The 21,605-nt window shown below is 44.5% G+C and overlaps 1 protein-coding gene and 1 pseudogene across 1 annotated transcript in view; one reads left to right on the top strand and one right to left on the bottom strand.

Moving 5' to 3' along the window:
* Positions 1–315: 315 nt before the first annotated feature.
* The window catches only part of NECAB1 (N-terminal EF-hand calcium binding protein 1), a 1,444,409-nt gene continuing 1,423,119 nt past the window's right edge, over positions 316–21,605 (bottom strand). Inside the window, exons 12-13 of the mRNA XM_086967008.1 lie at positions 13,952–14,043; positions 316–670 (exon numbers count right to left, since the gene is read on the bottom strand). Of these exons, the coding sequence (XP_086823134.1) occupies positions 642–670; positions 13,952–14,043 (121 nt within the window). The 3' untranslated portion in view covers positions 316–641. The remainder of the gene's footprint in view (positions 671–13,951; positions 14,044–21,605) is intronic.
* On the top strand, positions 7,345–10,153 carry LOC147724424 (T-complex protein 1 subunit epsilon-like; annotated as a pseudogene).

Here is a 21,605-nt window from a genome sequence, read left to right as displayed (position 1 = left end):
GCCCTTATACAGCGCTAAACTTTAGAATCCGATACATCAGGTACTTAAAGCCAACAGTAATCTTTAAACCACAACAGGCCATAATTGGCGTAGAATGGCACTTATGTACATCACTACCATAACTAAAATTTTGTTGGCTTTCACAATAACTCCATTGTAAGAACCAGCAAGTCATAAACTGATTATCAATACTGCTCTTTCTAGTTCCCCTCCTCAATACCATCTTTTTAACAGAAATTTAAAAAAGCATGATCCATACAGACAAGACAAATCCTAAACATTCTTGCATGCAATAAGGTGAAAACACCACAAAGATGAATGGAAACCTTTATTGTAGTAATACCTAATACCATACACTGAAAAATACAGCTATTGACAAATCGTCTAGCAAACATATGTAGTGCAAGGTATTCTGGGATACGTAAGAAATATATAGGCTATTGAACAAAGAACACCATTTTAATAGGTTGTATGAAGCTTTATAAGACACAGTAAATTGACACAACAAAAAGATTTAGAACCTAACAAGATAATTTCTGTTACTAACAGTGGCACCAACAAATAGTTATACAAATATTTTTCCACACAAATATGTTAAGTACAGTATTCCACTATGAAAGAGTCCAATTGAAGTTCTTCATCTAGTTGTTGTTCAAGACCCACCATGATGCTGAAAAATAGAATAAGACTAATCACTGGGTTATTCACTTTCAAAAACATGTTTTCAATTTATTTCACTGAGAATATTAGTTCAGAATAAATATAAATACAACTGGGCTATCTAAACTCATTTTTTAGTTGAGACCTGGTTAATTAATGTCTCCAAGTCCTTTATAGTGACAGATGCCCTTTTAAGGCGTTTTGCATTGCTGCAAAATATCGTACCCATCGACCGTCAATCGTTATAGATGTAGTTGTACAGTAACCACTGGCTTTATATACATTTCCCTTCAAGTTGCTGATGCACAAGTGCAGATCAAATACAAATACACATTTGGGTGCCAATGCACAAAGGCATTTATGGGAAATTGAAATAGCACTAATAGTGGTACTAGTTCACCTACTCAAAATGCCTTTGAATATTGGTATAAAATGTTTACTCCCAAGTGGTAAAAAGAAAGAGTAAAAGTGCAAAGATGGGATGATGCAGTCTTTTCTATTTTCACTAATTGTATATGAATATTCTCCAAATATTCCCATTATAGATGTTTTGGAGGTAAATGACAAAGACATTTATGAATATACACGCCTTGTGAATGCACATCTAATATGACAGATTTACTTAAACGTTGCAAAGCTCCACATGTGGAAAGCCACGCTTCTGCATGCAGAGATTTCTTATTAACACAAAACCTGGACGCTTACATAAGGATAATGAATAAGTTTCACACCTTTTTTCTTATTTTGCCTGCTTTTTCTCTACTTGCATGTGGAAGGAGCAAACTCCCTTCTCCTGGATAATACCACAAGGTGCATGGGCAGTCACCCTCAGTTAGGTAAATCCAAGAAGGCTCTGCTGATCCACTCCACTTTGGACATCAGTTTACTGACCTAGATGATTCCTAGGAGACCTGTTCAGCTCTTAGACAGGGACTGGGAGTCTATGTTGGTTCTCCACCCTGCTGTGCAACACAGCTGGGGTTGGAGAAAGGCTACGTGTGCATGACAGTTTGACCTGCCCCAGACAGCTGACCAAACCGTCATGCGCACTTAGTATTGCCCACCACTCCCCCTTCCTATCTGGTGCTGCGGCATCAGTATGGATGGGCCCGTCCTTCCCTCGGCTTGGCTCACAGCGTGCTGGACGAATAATAAAATGATAATAACATTATTTTGTTATCATTTTAGTTTTGTTCTTTGCCTCTGCTTTCTTGCACGTCACCGCCATACCGGAGGAGCTGCCCCTGCATCTGCCTCTCCTTGTCATTGGTATTTATTTCTAACTAGCACATCTAATGCCCTGGTCGGTGGTTTCATCCCGAGCCCTGCCTGTGTCAAATCTGTACTTCTCCGCTTGACCCACTGCCCAGTGCCGGCTGGATGTCTATGACAAGGTGGCTATTTCTCCCTTCCCCTCTGCTGATAGATCCAAGGGACTCAGTCATCCCTGTCCCTTCACACTGTGGGTTTTTCTGATGTCCATGATAGTTCTAGGCAACAAGGTGGACCGAAATCATATTACTTTCTGTCTGCATTGTGCACGACCCCATTGCTCAGTTATGCATGGATATTCCACATAACTGCAGAGTGGGAGCTTTTATTTCTGCATTGGTAATGAGAAAACAAAAGATCACAACCACGTCATATTAATTGCGACCCTCCCTTATGTAGGGACCGAGATATGGTGTTCTGATCACCCTGATGTCTTGGCCTTAAGAAACATAGGGACAGTTTTCTGAAACTCAGCCACAGCCAGACATGTGGTTTAATTATTGTTTTAACACATAGGGCAGTGAGGGTTTCCCTGTTAATATTACACTTCTTTCATGGGACACTTCTCAGTAAGAATTATAACTTCATAATCACATATGTAATGTAAATCAGTATATTTAGGCAATAAGACGAGGTGGCCATGTGCAAGCTGCCACATACAAAGACCACTTGCCCAATCCAATGGGGCCCATATATTCAAGATCAATATTAATGTTTGTCGGGCGCTCAATGAGTTAAACACTCAATAGAATAGCTATGTAGTTGAATTCGCTTTTATTTCTAATCTTGTTAGAATTTGTTTTGTAGCCGTATACAATTAACATATGGAGGCACACTAAAAACACAATGATGTGTTAAAACACATTATTTCATGGACTACATCACTACATACAGTGCTCAATTTGTAAAAAAAGAAGTGCAGGTGCTGAAAATGTTGCTAAGGAGGCCACAGCTCACTTCTTCCTCTGGTGAGCCCCACTTTCCACACTCTCACTGCCTTAGTCTCTTGTCTTCTAACCTTGATCTGTTGTCTGTCCCCTAAGTCTTTGCTCTAAGAGTCTACCCTCTCACCTCTCTAATTGTTTTCTATAATCTTTGTCACACCTGGTGGGTTACCTTATTCCCTGCATTTCTGTTTTGCCCTCTATTCATTCTACCCCTGCCCCTTTTCCTCTTCACTTTTATCCATGCTCTGCTCTTTCTACCCTCGATCTTGGTTCTTTACTATCACTCTTCTAGCAGTGATTAGCTGTGTCGTCATTTTATTATTTGTCTGCTTTTTTTCCTCTGTCCTGTCCTCTACATCCTTTCATTCTATCTTCTCTCTTCTTAATGCTCTCTTCTTCACATCATGGCTGCATTCTCTTTGTATCTGATTTGCTCTCCTTTTCTTTTACTTAGCTCCGTCTAAGACTCTTATCTCTCTCCTCTCCTGTTGTTTCTTTCTCCTCTTTATTCCTGCTCTCTCTCATCTATAACACTGCTGCTGCCTGTGACCCCTGTTGTCAGCCTGTACATGTCCCTGATATTTTGAAATCTGCATTTTCCTTTTGCCTTTCCTAAAGAAGAGGAAGATGACATGCGTTTTACTTTCTTACCTACACCGAGTGCAAAAACACAATGTACATCAAATGAAGATGCTTTTTTGCATATATTAATCAGTGCAGTATAACTGGGTTATTTGCAGAAAAGGTAGCTGCTCGAGCACAGCAGGTGATGTCACTACTAGTGCTGCCTGTAATCAGTAGGTCCAGGGATGGCATCAGCATCCACTGCTCAGCTTGCTGTGACCCTGCCTGCTACAGCATAGCCATCGTTCCCAGCAGTAATGCTGCCAATGCTGGTAAGTATGGCTGTGGTGCCTACTGGACTCATACAAGCTCAGCAATTACATGCTGGGGTGCAGCGCACATATTCTACAGGTGATGCCATGGTGCACAAAAGTTGTGTTGGGCCACAGCTGCATCGAGCATGTTGAGAGGAGCAGCAATGCAGGGCTGCTGGATATGCTACTCTGGCTACACAGCAAGTGAAAAGTCCACACTTACTTTAGTTTATTCTTTCTCAAGAGCCCTCACTCACAAGTTCCAAATGTGCTCTCGCAGCTTCCTTGCCTCAACTCCATCATACGCCAGCCGTCAGCTACAATTATCTAATGGGAGGCTTAGGCTCAGGCAGTGGCAGGGTGCAGCAGACTCTGGGAATAGTATGCAAGTCATAGTTTGTGGATGACTTCTTGGATTTGTGATCAGCGTGATGACATCATCACTAATGTGGTGAAACAATCATGCCTGCCTGGACAGGTGTATGCTGGCCTGTCTATGAACGTTTACAAGCCAGTCACCATGCACTGTATGTTATACGTTTTATTTTGAATTTGAACAAATAATATAGAGACCACCACATGCAAGGTCAGAAATTGTAGCCCCGGCCCTGTGAAAGAAGTGCCGGTGCTGAGCACCTGAAAACTCCTGCTCAAATTAAGCACTGGCTACATAGCTCCAGCCACAGAAAACTTCAGCCAACACATGTTTCCCGGCAAACTAAGCCACTTTTTAAGGGCTTATAATAAATAGCTCGAACTAAAATGGTTATGAATTATCAGGCATTCCTTATTACTACTAGCACCAGAGTTCATTGGTTGAATTTCCAAATGCTGTGTTCCCTTTTCCTATAAACATCTAATAGTCCCACTAATCGCGTTTCATCTATTCAGAATATCCCATGTTCATACGGGTTCTCTGCTAAAAGCGCTGCGCTACCCTCTAATGATCTGTCCTTTCCACCTTCAGACCATATTATCTAGCTGTCTGTCAAGACAAAAGGTACACCCAGATACCAGCGTTATCAATTAGTGACTCTTTTATCGAGTGCTAAATTCTAACTGCAAACTTCAATACCTGCATCAGAACTAATGTCTGAAAGTTCACTCTAAAAAGGATACGACTTCACCATAAAGGAACATTGCACATCTTTCAGATCACTTCCTTCGTCCGTTTTCCTCATTCCAGTCTGTACATATATGAGGTGAGCATCCTCTCCGTTACAGTAAACCTTATGTACTATTATTAGGAAGAAAGTTCATATGATTAAGAGATTGGGAGTTTTTATTTCCTTTTCATCAAGTCCCACTTTGTCCCCCTATCATCCTCCCCTGCTACATGTTTTATATTTTTTTCCGGTCTCTCCTTGGAGCCAGTGCTTGTTGTCTACAGAGGACCCTGCCTCTAGACCCTGGAGGTAAGTGTTTGTTTTAGTTTATTGAAATGTGAAGCTTATCAGACTGTGATTTGATTTGATTTGATTTTGGGTTTTCTAGAGCGCACAGCTACCCTAGGGCATCAGGTTGGTTTGAATCTGGCTCTTTTCTGTCGGTGGTTGTCCCGCTTGTGTAGATGGGCAGCCAGGTACTGTGGGGACGTGGGCTGTTGGAAGTTCTCATTGTAGCTGGTCTCCTCTCTCTCATTGACTGTCCATTATTTAGAGGTATTGCACCCGGTGTCCGGTTCGGAAATAGCAGCGTCTTGCAGGAGCACCATGTCTAGACACTAGGCAGCGATGTAGTTCAAGAAAACCTGGTTGAGCATGACTTGTGTAGCACAGTGGAGGGCAAAAGGGTGCAGTCAAGAGCCATTAAATTGCACCCAATCCCCTAATTTCGGAGAAAGGGAGTACCTCACACTATCAAGGTTGGAGTTGCAAGACATTGATACATCTGTGACAGTGGCTCTGAATTCCCCTGAACCACCACAAAAGCAACTGTGCTTTGATCATGAGTGCCTCATTAAATTGCGACACTCATGCAAACCATTGTTTGCACAGGTGTCAGAATTATGAGTTTGTCAGATTTTATAGACGTCAGATTTTTCCCCTGTTAAATTTCAGTATGTCATACCTGCCAAAGATGTGGGTGCAGGTGAAAAGAGACTGGTTAATACTAACACATAGATTAAGGTGCAATAGGCACCAAATTTTACATGTCAAACATCATTTTAAAGGGGAAACAGCACTGGTGTTATTTATCACATTTGACAAATAAAGATCCACAATATTTCAGGACTCATAATTGAGGACTTAGATTGGAGGAGGATCCAGATTAGGAGCTTGACCTACTGCCCAAAGGTGAATATGTACAAGAGGCACATCTGTCTGAATTACCTGGACACACGTGAATAGCTGGGTTTCTAGATGCCTATGGAGGAAGTAGTCGATTACTTTTATAAGCAAAATCTATTGCTTATGAATGAATTATGTTATTTGTAACGCGTACAGCTGCTCAGGTGAGCTTCTCAGCGCTAAAAAGACCATGGAATGACAGGAACTCAGCAAGAGTTAGCTGGAAGTAAATAGCTAAGTCTTGAGATGATTTTAGAACTGCATCTCATTGTTAGTAGAATGCAAGTATACTGGTCTGAGTTGGCACAAAGAAAAGGAATGTCCGCCTCTTTTCGTAAGCTTAAACCTGGGCGTTAAAGCCTGAAAATACTTTGAGGAGCGCAGCGGTCTCGTAGGTGTAAAATGATCCACCCGATTGGACAGATATTTGGGTATTCTAGTTGTAATGGTGTGTGGACTAGTATATATACCTTGAAGGGATCCTCTTATGGACAAGCAGCCAGTGCAACAATTTGAAATATTCAGAGAAAGGAGCTGAGTGGGGTATTGTTATATGTAGCTTGCTGCCGTGTTCTGAACTGTTTGAAGACACTTATCTCTGTACGCCACAAACTCCGTTAAGGAGGATTTGGACAATCCTGCTTAGATATGATGATCGGAGCGCGTACCATTATTTTGCACATCTCTGATGGAAGCAAGTGGAGAAATTTCTTCATCACTTGAAGCAAGGCAGAGCAGGTGCCAGCTACTGCAAGGATTTTGGGGCAGAAAGAGACCTGGTTGTCAGATGATGTTACTCCCAAATTCCTGGCAACCGTAGCTGGTGAGGCTGAAGGAGGTATTCTACTAGACCAATAGTTGTCTAACCAAATGTCTAGAGTGGAACCAAAGGGTAGAATTTCAGTCGTGTCTGAGTTGCATTTGACATTACTTCCTCTCATCCACTCTAGTATTTTTTTACGCAGGCCCAAAAGGCCATCTTCTCTTTATCAACTTCAAGGTTCAGCTGCAGATCATCTAATTATGAGATGGCTTAATACTGAAAGCCTTGATAATGGGTGCCAAAGGAGCCATATCGATGTTAAATACATTAGTTCTTAACAAGGTGAACTGCAATATTTCATAATTTAACCTCTTCGCCGCTAATGACAAGGGTAACTCGTCATGGACTTTCCATTGATTTCAATGGAAAGTGAATGGCAGCAATAATATTGCCTTAGCAGTAAAGGGGTTAAAGGCTTACTTCCAAAGTAAAAGGGAGCAATCCCTCTCTCGTGCGTTTCTACAGCAGCCACCATGTCTTCCATGGGCACCCTTGCTTTCTATGAATATGGCAGGCCGTTCATCATCATCATTAAGGATCAGGATTGCAAGTCCCGGCTCATGGTCCTGGATGCTCTGAAGTCTCATAATGGCAGCAAAAGCAGTTGCAAATACTCTTCGAACTTCTCTTGGACCCAATGGGCTCGAAAAAATGATGGTGAATCAAGATGGCGTGGTGACTGTAACAAACAATGGTGCCGCCATTTTAAGTATGATGGATGTAGATCACCAAATTGCTAAATTAATGGTGAAGCTGTCAAAGTCCTAGGATGATGCTACAGTGTCTTAATAAAGGCGGAGGAAATGGGACAGCGCTGAGATGGATCCAATCTTTCCTGACTGATAGGGGCTTTCAGGTCAGACAGGGAGAACACTACTCTCGTGTGTTCAATCTCGATCAAGGGGTTCCTCAGGGCTCTGCCCTGAGCCCTACCCTGTTTAACCTATACACTTCCCCTGTAGCCACCATTGTGGAAAGTCATGGCATCCAACTAGTGTCATATGCCGATGACACACAGCTGGTCATCTCACTGTCACGGGCATCCAGCTTCAGTGCTTGCATGCAGGAGCTTGCTTCCTGGATGTCTAACAACTGCCTGAAGCTGAATGGGTCCAAAACTGAAGTGCTCGTTGTGGGAGGTGGTCCGACTGTGTGGTCCTCGGCATGGTGGCCAGATTGCCTGGGCTCTACTCCAGTGCCTTGTCAACAGGCCAAAAATCTTGGGGTATTATTTGACTCCGAATTGCCATTTGCTCCCCAGGTTAATCGGGTTGTCGGAATGTGCTTCGGTATACTCAAGAGCTTACGTAAGGTCCTGGACCTATTTCCTGTTGGTGCCAGGCAGACTCTTGTGCATGCCTTGCTCACATCTAGACTCGATTACGCTAACCTTCTATATCTGGGTATAACAGCTAGAAGCCTCAATCGTCTCCAGGTACTTCAAAATGCCACAGCCCTGCTGGTGCTAAGGCTTCCTAGGAGAACGCCCTCTAAAGCTGCTTTGAAATCCCTTCACCGGCTTCCGATCAGAGAAAGGATTACCTTCAAAGCACTATGCATGTGTCATCGCATCATCGGAGGCAGGGTGTCCGCCCCACTACATAGCCTCATCACCCCCTACAGACCAGAGCGGATGATTAGATCCTATGGTACCGGTCTGGCATCGCCCCCAAAATCCGTAAAGCTCGCATGGGGGGGGTAGATCTTTTAGGCTCCTTGCAGCCAAGAACTGGAATTTAATTCCGATGGAGCTTCGCCTCGAACCTTCTGAGGCCAAGTTCCGCAGAGCCCTAAAAACCTACCTCTTCTGCTTAGCACTTCTGTAACCTCTTGATCTGCTTACATAATAATTCACTCTCAGCGCGGGGACATGCCTGGGCGCGTAACCATGCGCTTTATAAAATACCATAATAATAATGAGAATGGAGATGTAACCACTGGTTCTTGCAGGTGCTTTGTTGGAGCAAGCAGAGCAGCTGCTGGACTGTGGTATTCACCCAATTAGGATAGCAGATGGTTACGAGCAGGTGGCCCGCATTGCTATTGAGAACCTGGACAAGATTGGTGATAGTTTCCCTGTGGATCCTCAGAATGTTGAACCTCTAATTTAAACAGCAACGACAACACTTGGCTCTAAAGTAATTAATCGTTGTTACAGACCAATGGCAGAAATTGCAGTGAATGCTATACTAACAGTTGCAGACATAGAACGTAAGGATGTTGATTTTGAGCAAATTAAAGTAGAAGAGAAAGTTGGTGGTAGTCTTGAAGATACCCATGCGGATCAAAGGTGTGATTGTAGGCAAAGATTTTGCCCATCCACAAATGCCAAAGGAAGTGAAAGATGCTAACATTGCTATTCTTACATGCCCGTTTGAGCCACCTAAGCCTAAAGCAAAATATAAGCTTGATATCACTTTAGTGGAAGATTACAAAGCTTTACAGTCCTATGAGAAGGAGAAGTTTGCTGCAATGATTAAGCAGATAAAGGATACTCATGCTAATCTTGCCATTTGCCAATGGGGCTTTGATGACGAGGCAAACCATTTACTACGTCAGAATGAGTTACCAGCAGTATGTTGGGTTGGCGCACCTGAAATAGAGTTAATTCCAATTGCAACAGGAGATCGCATTGTTCCACGATTCTCTGAACTTACAGCTGAGAAGCTTGGTTTTGCCAGTGTTGTTAAAGAGATCTCATTTGGAACTACAAAGGATAAAATGCTTATCATTGAACAATGCAAGAATTCCCGAGCTGTAACCATTTTTATCAGAGGAGGCAATAAAATGATCATTGAAGAAGCCAAGCGAGCTCTGCATGATGCCCTTTGTGTAATCCGGAACCTGGTTTGTGACAATCGGGTTGTGTTTGGTGGTGGTGCTGCTGAGATTTTCTGTGCTCTCACAGTTAGCGAAGCAGCTGATAAGTGTCTCTGGCTAGAGCAGTATGCAATGCGGGTGTTTGCTGATGCTTTGGAAGTCATTCCCGTGTCACTTACTGAAAACAGTGGTATGAGCCCCATCCAAACCATGACGGAAGTGCGAGCTAAGCAAGTGCTAGAAAATAATCCAGCACTTGGAATTGACTGCTTACAGAAGGACACCAATGACATGAAGCAACAGCATGTCATTGAAGCCTTAATTGGCAAAAGGCAACAGATTTCTCTTGCTACTCAGATGGTTATAATTATTCTGAAGATAGATGATATTCGCAGTCCCGGGGAGACGAAGAATAGTTCTAAACTGAATTATTATTGTGCTGCCACTCAACTACTGAGATAAATAGAACTGCCCTTAATTCACAGCTGTTTGTTTTATTGCAGTGTGTAAACAATACATGATCTTTAATTAGTCTGTGGTTTTTGCACTGTTGTCTTGCTTTTGTCATCAATTGTTCATATTTATAAAGTCAGTCATAAAATGATAAAAAATTATTAAAACTCGAACAAACGTTTAAGATTTTTTTTTAAAAAAGGAGCGATCCATACAGTATGCTCTGTATCCTCCATAAAAGATTTGATCAAGCATAACACTCTTCTGTCAATGTCTGCCAGCATTTCCACTAGTATGGATTGGGAGTGCATATCTAATGCCGCTGAAAGGTCTAATAATATAAGGTCAGCATCCCTACTTCGATCAAGAGCACATTTGATTGACTCCGACACTTCCAAAAGGACAGTCTTCGTGCTTTGCCGGGGTCTAACACCAGACTGGCTGGGATGTAAAAGACCAACCTTTTCAAAATAGTCAGAAAGATGTAAATTAATAAATAAACATTTTGGACGCAGTAGGCAGAAGGGATTGGCCTACTGATAGCCGAAATAGTGGGGTCGGCTGCAGATTTTCGGGAGGAGAGTGATCACCTTGTACTGTTTCTAGGAATGTGGCACCATGGCAGAATCTAAGGATAGATTAAAAATCATATTAAATACGGCCTGATTACTTCAACTGCCAGAGCTAACACAGCGGGAGAGCATGGGACACCAGGGGATTTGGATTTACAATTAAGGATCGCCTGCTTGGACCTGATGTATGCCAACATATTTGCTCATCTATTGTTTAATTTGGAATATAATGCTATGAAAATAAAATAAAAAATCAATTAGGGGTTTCTCAGTTTTTTTGGTTTTTTTACCATGGCAATACTAATTAAAGGTTGTAGGATGTGTTTTCACAAGTACCTAAAGACAACTCCTAGCATGGCTTTCATATTGTTTCTTGCATCAGAATAAGCATGATTACTTAATCTTGTGGACAAAGAAAGTTGAAGGTGTAAAGTGTTGCTTTGCTACCTTGAGCTTTGCATACCAAGCCAGTACTTATGGTAGCCTCTGCTGCATGGCTGCCCAATAACTGTTTCCAGTCTCTCTTCAAGTGTGTCCAGAAAGGAGATGATCTTACTGCTTTGCTTGGAGCTCCTAATGTTTTATATCAGAAGCCTAATGTCATTTACTTTGTGTCTCCTCCACTACCTCTGGTGCTATTTTGGCTGTTGTGGCTGACATTTTGGAAATTAGAGGAAGGCCAATTTGCTGTTATTAAGCATTGGCCATTTCTCGGTCCCAAGTTATTTGGCTCTGAACTAAATGACCCAATTGAAAAGACATAAGAGGAAAATCTACTACAAACATTTTGAATAGTATTAGTCCATTGAAGATCTTTTATTTTGCCTAGGTTCAAACTGCAAGATTTACAAGAAGTTGTACATATCTTTCGTAGCTAGATGTCTAATAAAGGCTTATCTCTCTAGCCTCACCAGCAATGGCCTGAAGCATGATCAAACCCCCCTCAGCAGAAACTTACTGGGCAGACTTATTCTGCTCTTCTCCAAGTCTTAAATGGCATTAGTTCCAGATAGTTGGATTTTCTATATATCAGTTACAACTAACTCCTCTGTCCATGTTGACTGAACACAGGCAAGCTCTCTTGACTGAGTATTTCTCCTAACAAAAGGGGCCATCACAGCAGCAATTTAGAATAAGTGGGGTCAATGAGTAAACTCCATATGTTTCCTTGATCCACACACTGGGTACCTTCAGTTCAATAAAGCACTGCAACATACATAAGACATTCAAGATGATTGTGCTTCAGGTGGCGAATCACCTGATATCCCCGGAGACCTTCTTAGTGACAATGAAACATCTGTATGCATACGTTCATACATCACAGTCAATGCTTCCTATGATTTCAAGTAGGATCCGACCATCACTAGTTCCATATACTGCCTTTTAGTTTATCTTTAGCTCCCAGGGTCTTCACAAAGGTATTAGTGCCTGTTGGGCCTTTGCTCCAGTTGAAAAGGATTACAATTGTTATGTATTTAGATGAATTTCTCCTCCTTTTTTCTGAGGTCGGGGGCAAAGATGTATGTAGTTAAATGAAGGATCTTGATTTCCTACTAAATGTGGATAAATCTTGTTTAATCCCAGTACAGGAAAGACATTTTAAAGGAAGTATATTCAGAACATACGTGTAGACTGTGTTCTTAACATACAAAAGAGGGATGCACCACCAGACATGCTAAAGGACCTCTTGTTATCTGGAGCTGATCCTGTCTAAGAGGGGATGAAAGTTCAGGGATACATGACAGTCATAGCTATGGTGGTTCCTTGGGCTTGCCGCCATTTGATGCTACACCATCTTCTGTCTTATTGGAATAGAGTCTGTTTATTATGAGGCACTAATTATGGTGTCTCAATAAGTAATACCAGCCTAAAGTGATGGTTGTTTAGCACATACCCTCAAAAGGAGGTTACTGTAGTATCTCTGGTCCCAATGGCACACACAATGAATAATAGTCATTGTGGGCGGGGAACCACAGTGGAGGGTCTACCACTACAGGGCCTGTGACCAGTCACACAATATTGTCATTCCTCAAACTGGAGGGAACTGATATCCATCTTCCAGGCCCTTCTAGTGTTTGCTCCTCAGTTATGAGGCAAAGCTGCCCTAGTGTTCACCAACAAAAGGGTTGCAAAGATGTATTTAAACCTTTGAGAGAGCATTTACAGTATCCTACCTTCCAAGGTGGGATAATGATATACAGTTCAGGTAACAAATTAAGACTATTTAATGACTAAGGTTCTGCTTTATTTGTGCCTCAAGTTTGTTTCTAGCATCGAGGTGCCCTGTGATACAGCTGAGCGCTCTTTACGTTTGATTTGATTGAAAATGCCCTAGCACACCTGCTTAACATTAATTTTTCTTTGTCAACAGCTTGTATTGTGTCAAAGAAGCATTCGCTTTGTCTATAAAAGAGATGGGCTCTTTCATGATTGGACCTATCTGATCTCAAACAATGCCCTTCTTCCTATATTTTACATGGGATTTGAAAGCGCATAGGCGTGGGTGTAGGCTGCCATGTTCTTCCCAGGTTCTCAGGGCCTTCAGTATCCCTTCCCTCCCATATCTATTCTCTCAAGGTGCCGGAAAAGATAAAAAGGGAAGCAGTGAGATTGACCTTGATTGCACCATTTTGGCCACATTGTCAATAGCGGTAGACCCCACCCCCCCTCCGGTGACTTTCATATTACTTTATTACTCTGAGGCCTCATGTTCTTTTTCTCTACACCCTCAACTGTATTCGCCTTACCCCCTTGAGGTTGAAAGGGTGTGGTTACAGAGAATTAGCCGTTGCACACAAGTAGCTCTCTCTAATCAGGACTCCGATGTTGTGAGTTTCAAGAGTTGACTGGTGATCATTAGTATGGCCAGATGTAGGCTCTAGTAGATTTTTGGGTAGTGCTGACACAAAGGACAACAAAGCCCAAATATGTCCAGAATTTCCTATGCTCATTTGGAGTTGACATGACCTAGACGTTTTGGGCTAGAATATCCCTTAGATTTTAACATGTGTAGCCCCTGTCTGTGATGGCACAGTGAACAAAACCACTAGCATAGAATAGTAGCCAGAGAAATTTCATGATGAACAGGAATTTGAACACGTCATCCTTTACCATTATACTAGCTGTAAAGTGTAACTTGCACATTTAAGATTAACATGCATAGAATCTATAATTATCTGTAATACTGTGCAAGATAAAAACAAACAATTTGGAAGCATTAAGACTAAATACATACCAGGGACAATCATCGTTGTTATTAATTCTGGAGTTTCTAGAAAGTCAACATTACTCCTTTGGAATGTCTTGCTGTAATTAGTCTGAAGATGGCTGTGTGGACAAATGACTGAGAGTTAATTTTTAAGAACTATGGAGGTGGACAAAATACTACCTTGGCAATATGTTAAAGATAGCTACAAATATCCTTAAGCTTGAATCAGAATGCATGTAAATTAAGCGTTCCAATTACTTGGTATTTGCATCCTATCTGACTTACTTTTACTGCCTTTTTCAACAACAAGAACATGTTTACTTACGGCTAGATTTTTTAAAAAAATCACAAAAACATATAAATAACATTAGCTACAACATACGTTAAGTGAAGTGTAAGAAATGGGGTTATTGGTTGACTGGCGGGTGAGCCCAGGTCATGCAGAAACCACAATCCTTGTCAAGGTAATACACACCCAACCCCACAATAATCTGTGCTCAATCCCATGGTAACTTGGCACAGTGCAGTCAGGCTTAACTTTGAGGCAATGTATAAAGTATTTGTGCAACAAACAAACAGTAAGATAGTGAAAACGCAACAGAAAAAGGATACCACACCGGGTAAAAAAATGGAGCTTAATTTAGTAAATAAAATAAGACCAAATGACAAAAATCCAATCAGTAGAACAGGAGTAATTCAATTTAAAACTTTTAAAGGAAAAATAGCACCAAAAGGTGTAAAGCGCCAACTGTGGATATCTGGTCACGCCAGACCGGGATAAAATGACAAGTTCAGGCTGACTGCAATGGAGTGAGGGCCCGCTACAGGGACCTAGTCAGGCCCGCTGAACAAAGTACCTTCAATCCAGGTTTGCGGAGTGTTTTGTGGAGCTGTGTCGGCGATGCATCAAGCAGCCAAAGCAATGAGATGCGGCAAGGCTGGGAATGTCTTTGCTATCATCCAGGATCCGGTCAACGGGACTTGCGATGCTAAATCCAGTGGCAAGGATGTGGCACGCAAGCGGGCTGATGCGCCTGTTTGAAGAGTTGCGATACGGAGTCCAACGTTATCGTCAAGGCTGCTCTCGACAAGATATGCAAGGGCCTATGCCTAGGATGCATCTCACAATGGCGGTTCTGAACAAGTTTCTGTGATGATGCGGGTCCTTGTGAATGGTCCAATCCACGTAGCAGCGGAGATGCATCGATTCTGCTCGGGGTTGCGCAGCGCAGCAGAGATGCATTGGTTCTGCTGGATCCACGGAGGCTGGTAAAGCACCTTAAACCCACTTCTAATAGTCCAGGCCTGGGGTTGCACCACTTGGAAGGGTAATCTCACTGATGGCAGAGTACAGGGACAGATGCAACGTTGTTGGAAGCCTATTATGTCCCTGAGGCTTCAGATCAGGCAGCTAGCAAACAAGCCCTTGGAGTCACTCTGGGTTCTGGGCTTAAGAGATGCTGGTCTTTTTCTTTGCACCCAGGAGAGAGGGTAGCAGGCAGCATGCCAGCACAGAAAAGCTGAAGTCCAGCAGAGTGGCAGTCCTTCAGCAGCACAGCAGTCCTTCTTCCTGGCAGAGTATCCACAGGTCTAGAAGTATACTGAAGTGGTGGTGTCTGAGGTCTAGTATTCATACCTAGTTGTGCTCAACTCTTCCCTCCCATCCTGCCAGTGATGACCCATCCAAGCTCCCCTAAACTTCCTATTGTATGTGCAGCTGTCTAGAAGGCATACACAAAGTTCAACTGTCACCTACACCCAGTCAATGTGACTCAGGGACAGGCTCTAAATGGCTACGGCAGTAAAATGCAAGTTTCTAAAAGTGGCATTTTTAGAATGACAATTTCCAACTTCACCATAAGTTAGAATTTAAATTGTGGTTTGAGAGACACCAGCAATGAACTGGTTATCCCTTCCCAACTGGAAATTACACTTATAGGATATAATAAAGCACCTCCAATGTTATCGTATGGGAGAGATAGGCCTTGCAGTAGTTCAAAACAAATTTAAGAGTTTTTCACTACCAGGACATGTAAAACTTAAAAGTGCATGTCCTGCTTTTTAAATACACTCCACCCTGCTCTCTCAGCTAGCCAGGCCCTACCCTAGGTGTGACTTATATGTAGTAAAAAGGAAGGTTTGGTCTTGGCAAAAGGTTTACTTTGCCAGGTTAAATGGCAGTTTAAAACTGCACACAGGATGTGCAATGGCAGATGTAAGACATATTTAAAGGGCTAATTATTTGGGTGGCACTTTCAGTGCTGCAGGCCCGCTGGGCGCATGTAATGCCACCTTTTTTTTTTAAAACAAATTTTATTGGGTTTTATGTCACACAGCATACAGCATCAGTTACATGTCCCATACTGTCTAAACTCCTGAAATAAACCCCCTTAGTTACAGTTACAGGGAAAGGGCCAGGATGTGATACAGTGCAGGTATCTGAAACCCAGTAGAGATAGGTCTCAGTGTGCCCTCACCCAGTAGCCCAACGTAGTCCCCTATGACCCTCCCTCCTCCCCGGATCCCCATCATCGATGTTAACAGGTAGTTCCAGTCATGATAAGCAGTGTGCACAGGAGCTATTAGGTAGTGTTCTGTGTGATGTACCCGTCATGTCTCGGGGATGTCCTCCCACCATGTCGCTATTCCGCTGTTTCATCATGTGCACCATAGTCGCGCAGTGATTGTACCAAAGTGTTGCATGCCTGAGCTGCTTCTAACGCTTTGTCATTGCGTTGTCTTCGCGCAGTTTGAAATCGCAACACACTTCCGCCATTAGCCCACTTAAGAAACTCGTTTTTCCATCTAGGACCATTAGGTCCTGCCGCTGCCTTTCAGTGTCATGTGATTTCTTGCTTTGCTAGTATGAGCCCCATATCTATAAACTTACTTGTAATCTTATTCCTGGGGGTATGGGGGAACCAGTGCAGGACACCCTCAGCCATGTCGAATTCTAAACCCCTTTCTGTTACCGTGTTAAGAGTGTCTCCCACCTCCTTCTAATAAAGTTCCAAGTTAGGGCATGTCCAAAGCATATGATCTAATTATACTCCGACCCTCGTACACCTAGGGCACGCTGCAGAGTCTATACCAAAGTATTTTTTGATCTTTCCTGGTGTCAAATATGCCCAGTGGAGGATGCAGAAGTGTACCAGTTGGAATCTTGCGTTGCGCGTACTCTTCCAGGCCCTCCTCAGTATCTGCGCCCAAGCCGTCTCGGGGATATCTTTTCCTATATCAGTTTCCCACTTTGCCTTCAGCGCCTCTAGAGGTGGCAGCCCCTCGTTGGTCATTCTACAGTAGAGGCACGTGACTGCCTTGAAGGTTCCCGCCACCATCATTACATACAGGCAAGCCATTGTAGTCCTCGGCTCTGTCGATCCCTCTCTCCAATGTTTCTGTATTGCTCGCGTCAGTGCTGCATGCAGCAGAAAGTCCCCCCCAGGCAGGCCGAACCGCTCTATGAGTGTCGGATATGGCAGCAACGTTCCCTCTTCGTACAAATCTCCTAGCACCTGGATTCCAGCTTCCTCCCAGCTTTGGAGCTGCGACCAGTCGCCACCGTGTGGTAGCGCCGTTAACATCCCTAGTGGGATTTCGGGGGCATATGGGTGTAGTACGTTTGTCCTGCGCTGTGTTCGATTCTAGCACAATCTGATCGTTCTTTCCTCCTGTGTTAGATCTCGGAGGTCCAATTTCTGCTGCAGCGCTATAAAGTAAAGGATGTGGCAAGGAATACCTTGGCCCCTTTTTTGTTCCGGTCCCCTGAATATCTCGTGCTATCTCCTGTGTGTAGATCTGCATTTGAGCTGCTAAATAGTATAGTTCAAAGTTGGGGACCGCCAGTCCCCCCTCTAGCTTAGCTCGTAATAGGGTTGTTAATGCTACTCTTCACCGTCCCGCCCCCCAAAGGAAGGATATTATCATGGACTTTAGGAGTCTGAAGATAGTAGCGGGTATCCATACTGGTAACGTCCTGAAGTAATAAAGGAGCCTTGGGAGCACCACCATTTTCAGTAGTGCTATTCCGCCTGCCACTGACATTGGGAGAGTAGCCCAAAAGGTCATGCTACTCTTCAGTGCTCTTAGGCCACGGTTAATATTACCCTCCAATAAGTCATTTGTCGTGTGATAAAAGTACACTCCCAAATATTTCAGACATCTGGGCTCCTATCATACTGCTCTGGTCGTGGAAGGTTGGATCTCTCCCTGACGTACGGGGAACAAGCACGTCTTGGACCAGTTCACTTTTAGACCGGATATCTGACCAAAGCTCGTTAGTAGGGTTTCAGCTCTCAGCATAGCCTCGTCAGCCTCTTCGAGGAAAAGCAGGAGGTCATCCGCGTACAGCGAGATGTATTGTTGCCCAGTTCTGCTTCGTAATCCCCTATAGTGGTTACCCGTCCGGATTGACATCGCAAGGGGCTCCGCTGCCAGAGCAAATAGCAATGGAGACAGTGAGCACCCCTGTCTCGTGCCCCTTTCTACCGAGTATTGTGATGATATCAGCGTGCCCGTTTTTACTCTGGCCACTGCCGAAGCGTAGAGGACTGTTGTCCATCTCAGGTAATCCTCCCCCACTCCGAAGCGTCTCAGCACGGTATAAAGATACTCCCATTCGAGGCTGTCAAACGCCTTCTCTATGTCCACCGACAGTATCATTGGGTGTCGGGCCCCAAGATGGTCTCCTCCTAGAAGCCGCAACAAGTGGCGTATGTTCGTTGTCGTATTTTGCGTCGGAATAAATCCAGCCTGATCCGCATGGACCAGTGTAGTCATGTGTTCCAACAGTCGAGACGCTAAGATGCTGCTTAATATTTTATAATCAATGGTTAGCATCGACAGTGGTCTGTATGACGCTGTGTCTCTGCTCTCTCTCCCCGGTTTCAGTAATGGTATCACCAGCGCTTCCCGCATGGATTGGGCCAACCGCCCTACCTGCTTTGCTTCCTTATAGACCTCAAGCAGTCTTGGTGCTAGGAGGTCAGTGTATTTTCCGTAAAATTCTATGGGTATCCCGTCTAGACCCGGAGTTTTATTATGCGCCATATGCTTTATGGCACGTCTTATTTCACCGAGCTCTATATCTTTGCCTAGGTCTTTCCCTTGCTCATGATCTAATTCAGGGAAGCAGAGCTCTTCTAGAAAGACATCTATGGCTGGGGTGCTAGTTGCTAATGTTATTTTGTATAGGGTTTCATAATATCCCGTAAAGCACTGTAGAATCTCAGGCTGGGTGTAAACTTCATCTCCGTCTGCTGTGCGCATTGACACTATAGGGGAACCTCTCTTCGTGGGGTTGGCAAGCCAAGCCAACAGGGTCCCTGCTTTGTCGCCCTCTGCGTGGGTCGGGCCGTATATGCTTTAGAGTCGAAGCTGCGCAAGCGCTCTGTTTCCACCGCCACTGCCTCCTTCGCCTCACTAACCCTTTCTTGGAGTTCGGGGTGACCACGTCTTAAAAGTTCTACCTCGCGAAGTGTCTTCTCAGCCTTATCTAGGTCAATCAGGAGTACTTTCCGCACCCCTATGTATTTCCCTATGCAGAACCCTCTTATGACGACCTTGAAGGCGTCCCACTCAGTCGCCCTTGCCTCAGTCGTTCCGGCATTATCCTCAAAGTACTGTGTAATTCTCTCCCCCAGCGCACCTGGAAGAGGGGGTCCTCCAACGTTTCGGGGGGCAGCCTCCAAGTAGGGACACATGAGGCACTAGGGGACCACTGCATGGCAATTAATAAAGGATTATGGTCTGATAATGTTCTCGATAGCTATTCAGTTCTCAGAATCGCTGGCATTAATATTGGGGAGCATAGTACCGCATCCAACCTCACATGGAGCTCATGCATACTGGAAAAATAGGAGTAATCTCGGTCCTGTGGGTGTTGTGCGAGCCAGGCATATATTAGGCCCCACCTAGCTTGCCATTCCATTCTGCCTTTGGCCATGCGGTGTGTCGCGGAATCCGCCAGAGGGGGGTGCGATCTATCAAGGGAGACGTTCAGCACTGAGTTAAAGTCACCTCCCATTATCACCGGTCCCACGAGAAATTGTGCTAGGGACCCAGATAGCCTTGTCTGAAAGGCCAACTGATCGACATTTGGTGCATAGATACTGCAAAAGGCGATGTCCTTACCCCGTAACTTTCCCGCTATCGCTACAAACCTTCCCTCTGGGTCTATGATTTGTTTGGTTGACTGAAACGGAACCCCAGCTCTGATCCAAATTAAAGCGCCTCTAGCAAATGCTGAATATGTGGTGTTAAATACTAGGCCCTTCCATCTGCGTTGTAATGCTATCCCTTCAGTCTTTGTCAAGTGTGTTTCTTGAAGTAGGGCAACCTGTACTCCCCTACGTACCAAGTAGGCATGGATTTTGTGGTGCCGCGTCATGGTGTGTAGCCCCCTCACATTCCAGGTTATGCATCTCAGACTAGCCATATCGCCCATTGTCCCATAGCGTCCCGCGTAACCCACCGCCACCGCTCCTTATGCGTCCTAAGTGTGGTGAATCGTCAACATCGATGATGAGCCCTCCCTTCAACATCCCAAAACAACCCCTCCCCCCCCAGAACAGGACCTAGGAACCTCCATCTAGCTCCCATCCAAACACCCCCATATAACGTCATTAGACTAACCCAGCAGTAGTCACTGCGGGTGTGCCTTAAGGGCAGTAAGGGAGGGTTGGTCGCCAACGGGCAGCCGCCCAAACCCCAGGTCCTTTGCCATTCAACTGAGCCTTGAGTAATGAAGCATGTCAATGACCACCCACCCCCCACACTTAATCAAGCACTCCCTCCCAAAGACATAGCAAGTTGTCCATCATAGTCCATGCATCAAACTCATACAGCTCACCGGGTGCCTCTAGCCTTCATCCAGCATGCCCTCCGCCGTCGCGGGAGTGACCACAGGCAAAGGTACACTGTCCATCTCTGAGCACTCAGTGTCCGTATGTTCGTCGCCATTTCCTGATTCCGCCTCTTCCTGCGATGGGGAGCTCTGCGGGCCCGATAAGGCAGTCACCACTTCCAGGACACCCTGTCGTTCTGCCGTTGTCTCTGACCGTGAAGGTCTTCTCAGTCCTCTCTGCCTATTGCGGATCCGCTGCGATTTCCGTTGTGGCAAGCCTTTGGGTCCCAGTCTCGGTCGATGGTCAAGGACGTCTTTGCCGGATTTGTATAGTTCAAGCCAGGCGCAACCATCATCCGGAGTATCAAAGAACCTAGTGGTATCATCCACAATTACTCGTAGTCTAGCCAGGAAGAGTAGGGAGTACTGCAGACCCTCCGCTCTCAGTTCTCTTTTGACTGCCAGGAAAGAGGTCCGCCGGTGTTGCGTTTCATAGCTGTAATCTGGGAAGATATTGATTTTACTGTTCTCCACCTGATAGGGACCGTTAACTCGTGCATTCTGTAGCAACAGATCTCTGTCCCGGTAATGTAACAGTCTAGCTATTACCGGGCGCGGGGGACGTCCCTGCCGCGGCGGCTTGGCTGGGACTCTATGTGCCCGCTCCAGTGTGTAGAAAGAGGACAGTCCCTCTGGCGCCACCACCGTCTGGAGCCAGTTTTCAAGATTGCGGACCATGTCTCGCCCCTCCACTTTCTCCGGCAGGCCTACTATCCGGATGTTGTTCCGGCGATTTCGCCCTTCGGCCTCCTCAGCTCTTCGCTCCAGCGCATCCAT

Source organism: Lissotriton vulgaris, chromosome 4_1 (assembly GCF_964263255.1).
Source record: "Lissotriton vulgaris chromosome 4_1, aLisVul1.2, whole genome shotgun sequence".
In the NCBI taxonomy this organism is placed as follows: domain Eukaryota; kingdom Metazoa; phylum Chordata; class Amphibia; order Caudata; family Salamandridae; genus Lissotriton; species Lissotriton vulgaris.
Note: the sequence above shows the minus strand (reverse complement) of the source record. Positions and strands in the feature narration are given on the sequence as shown.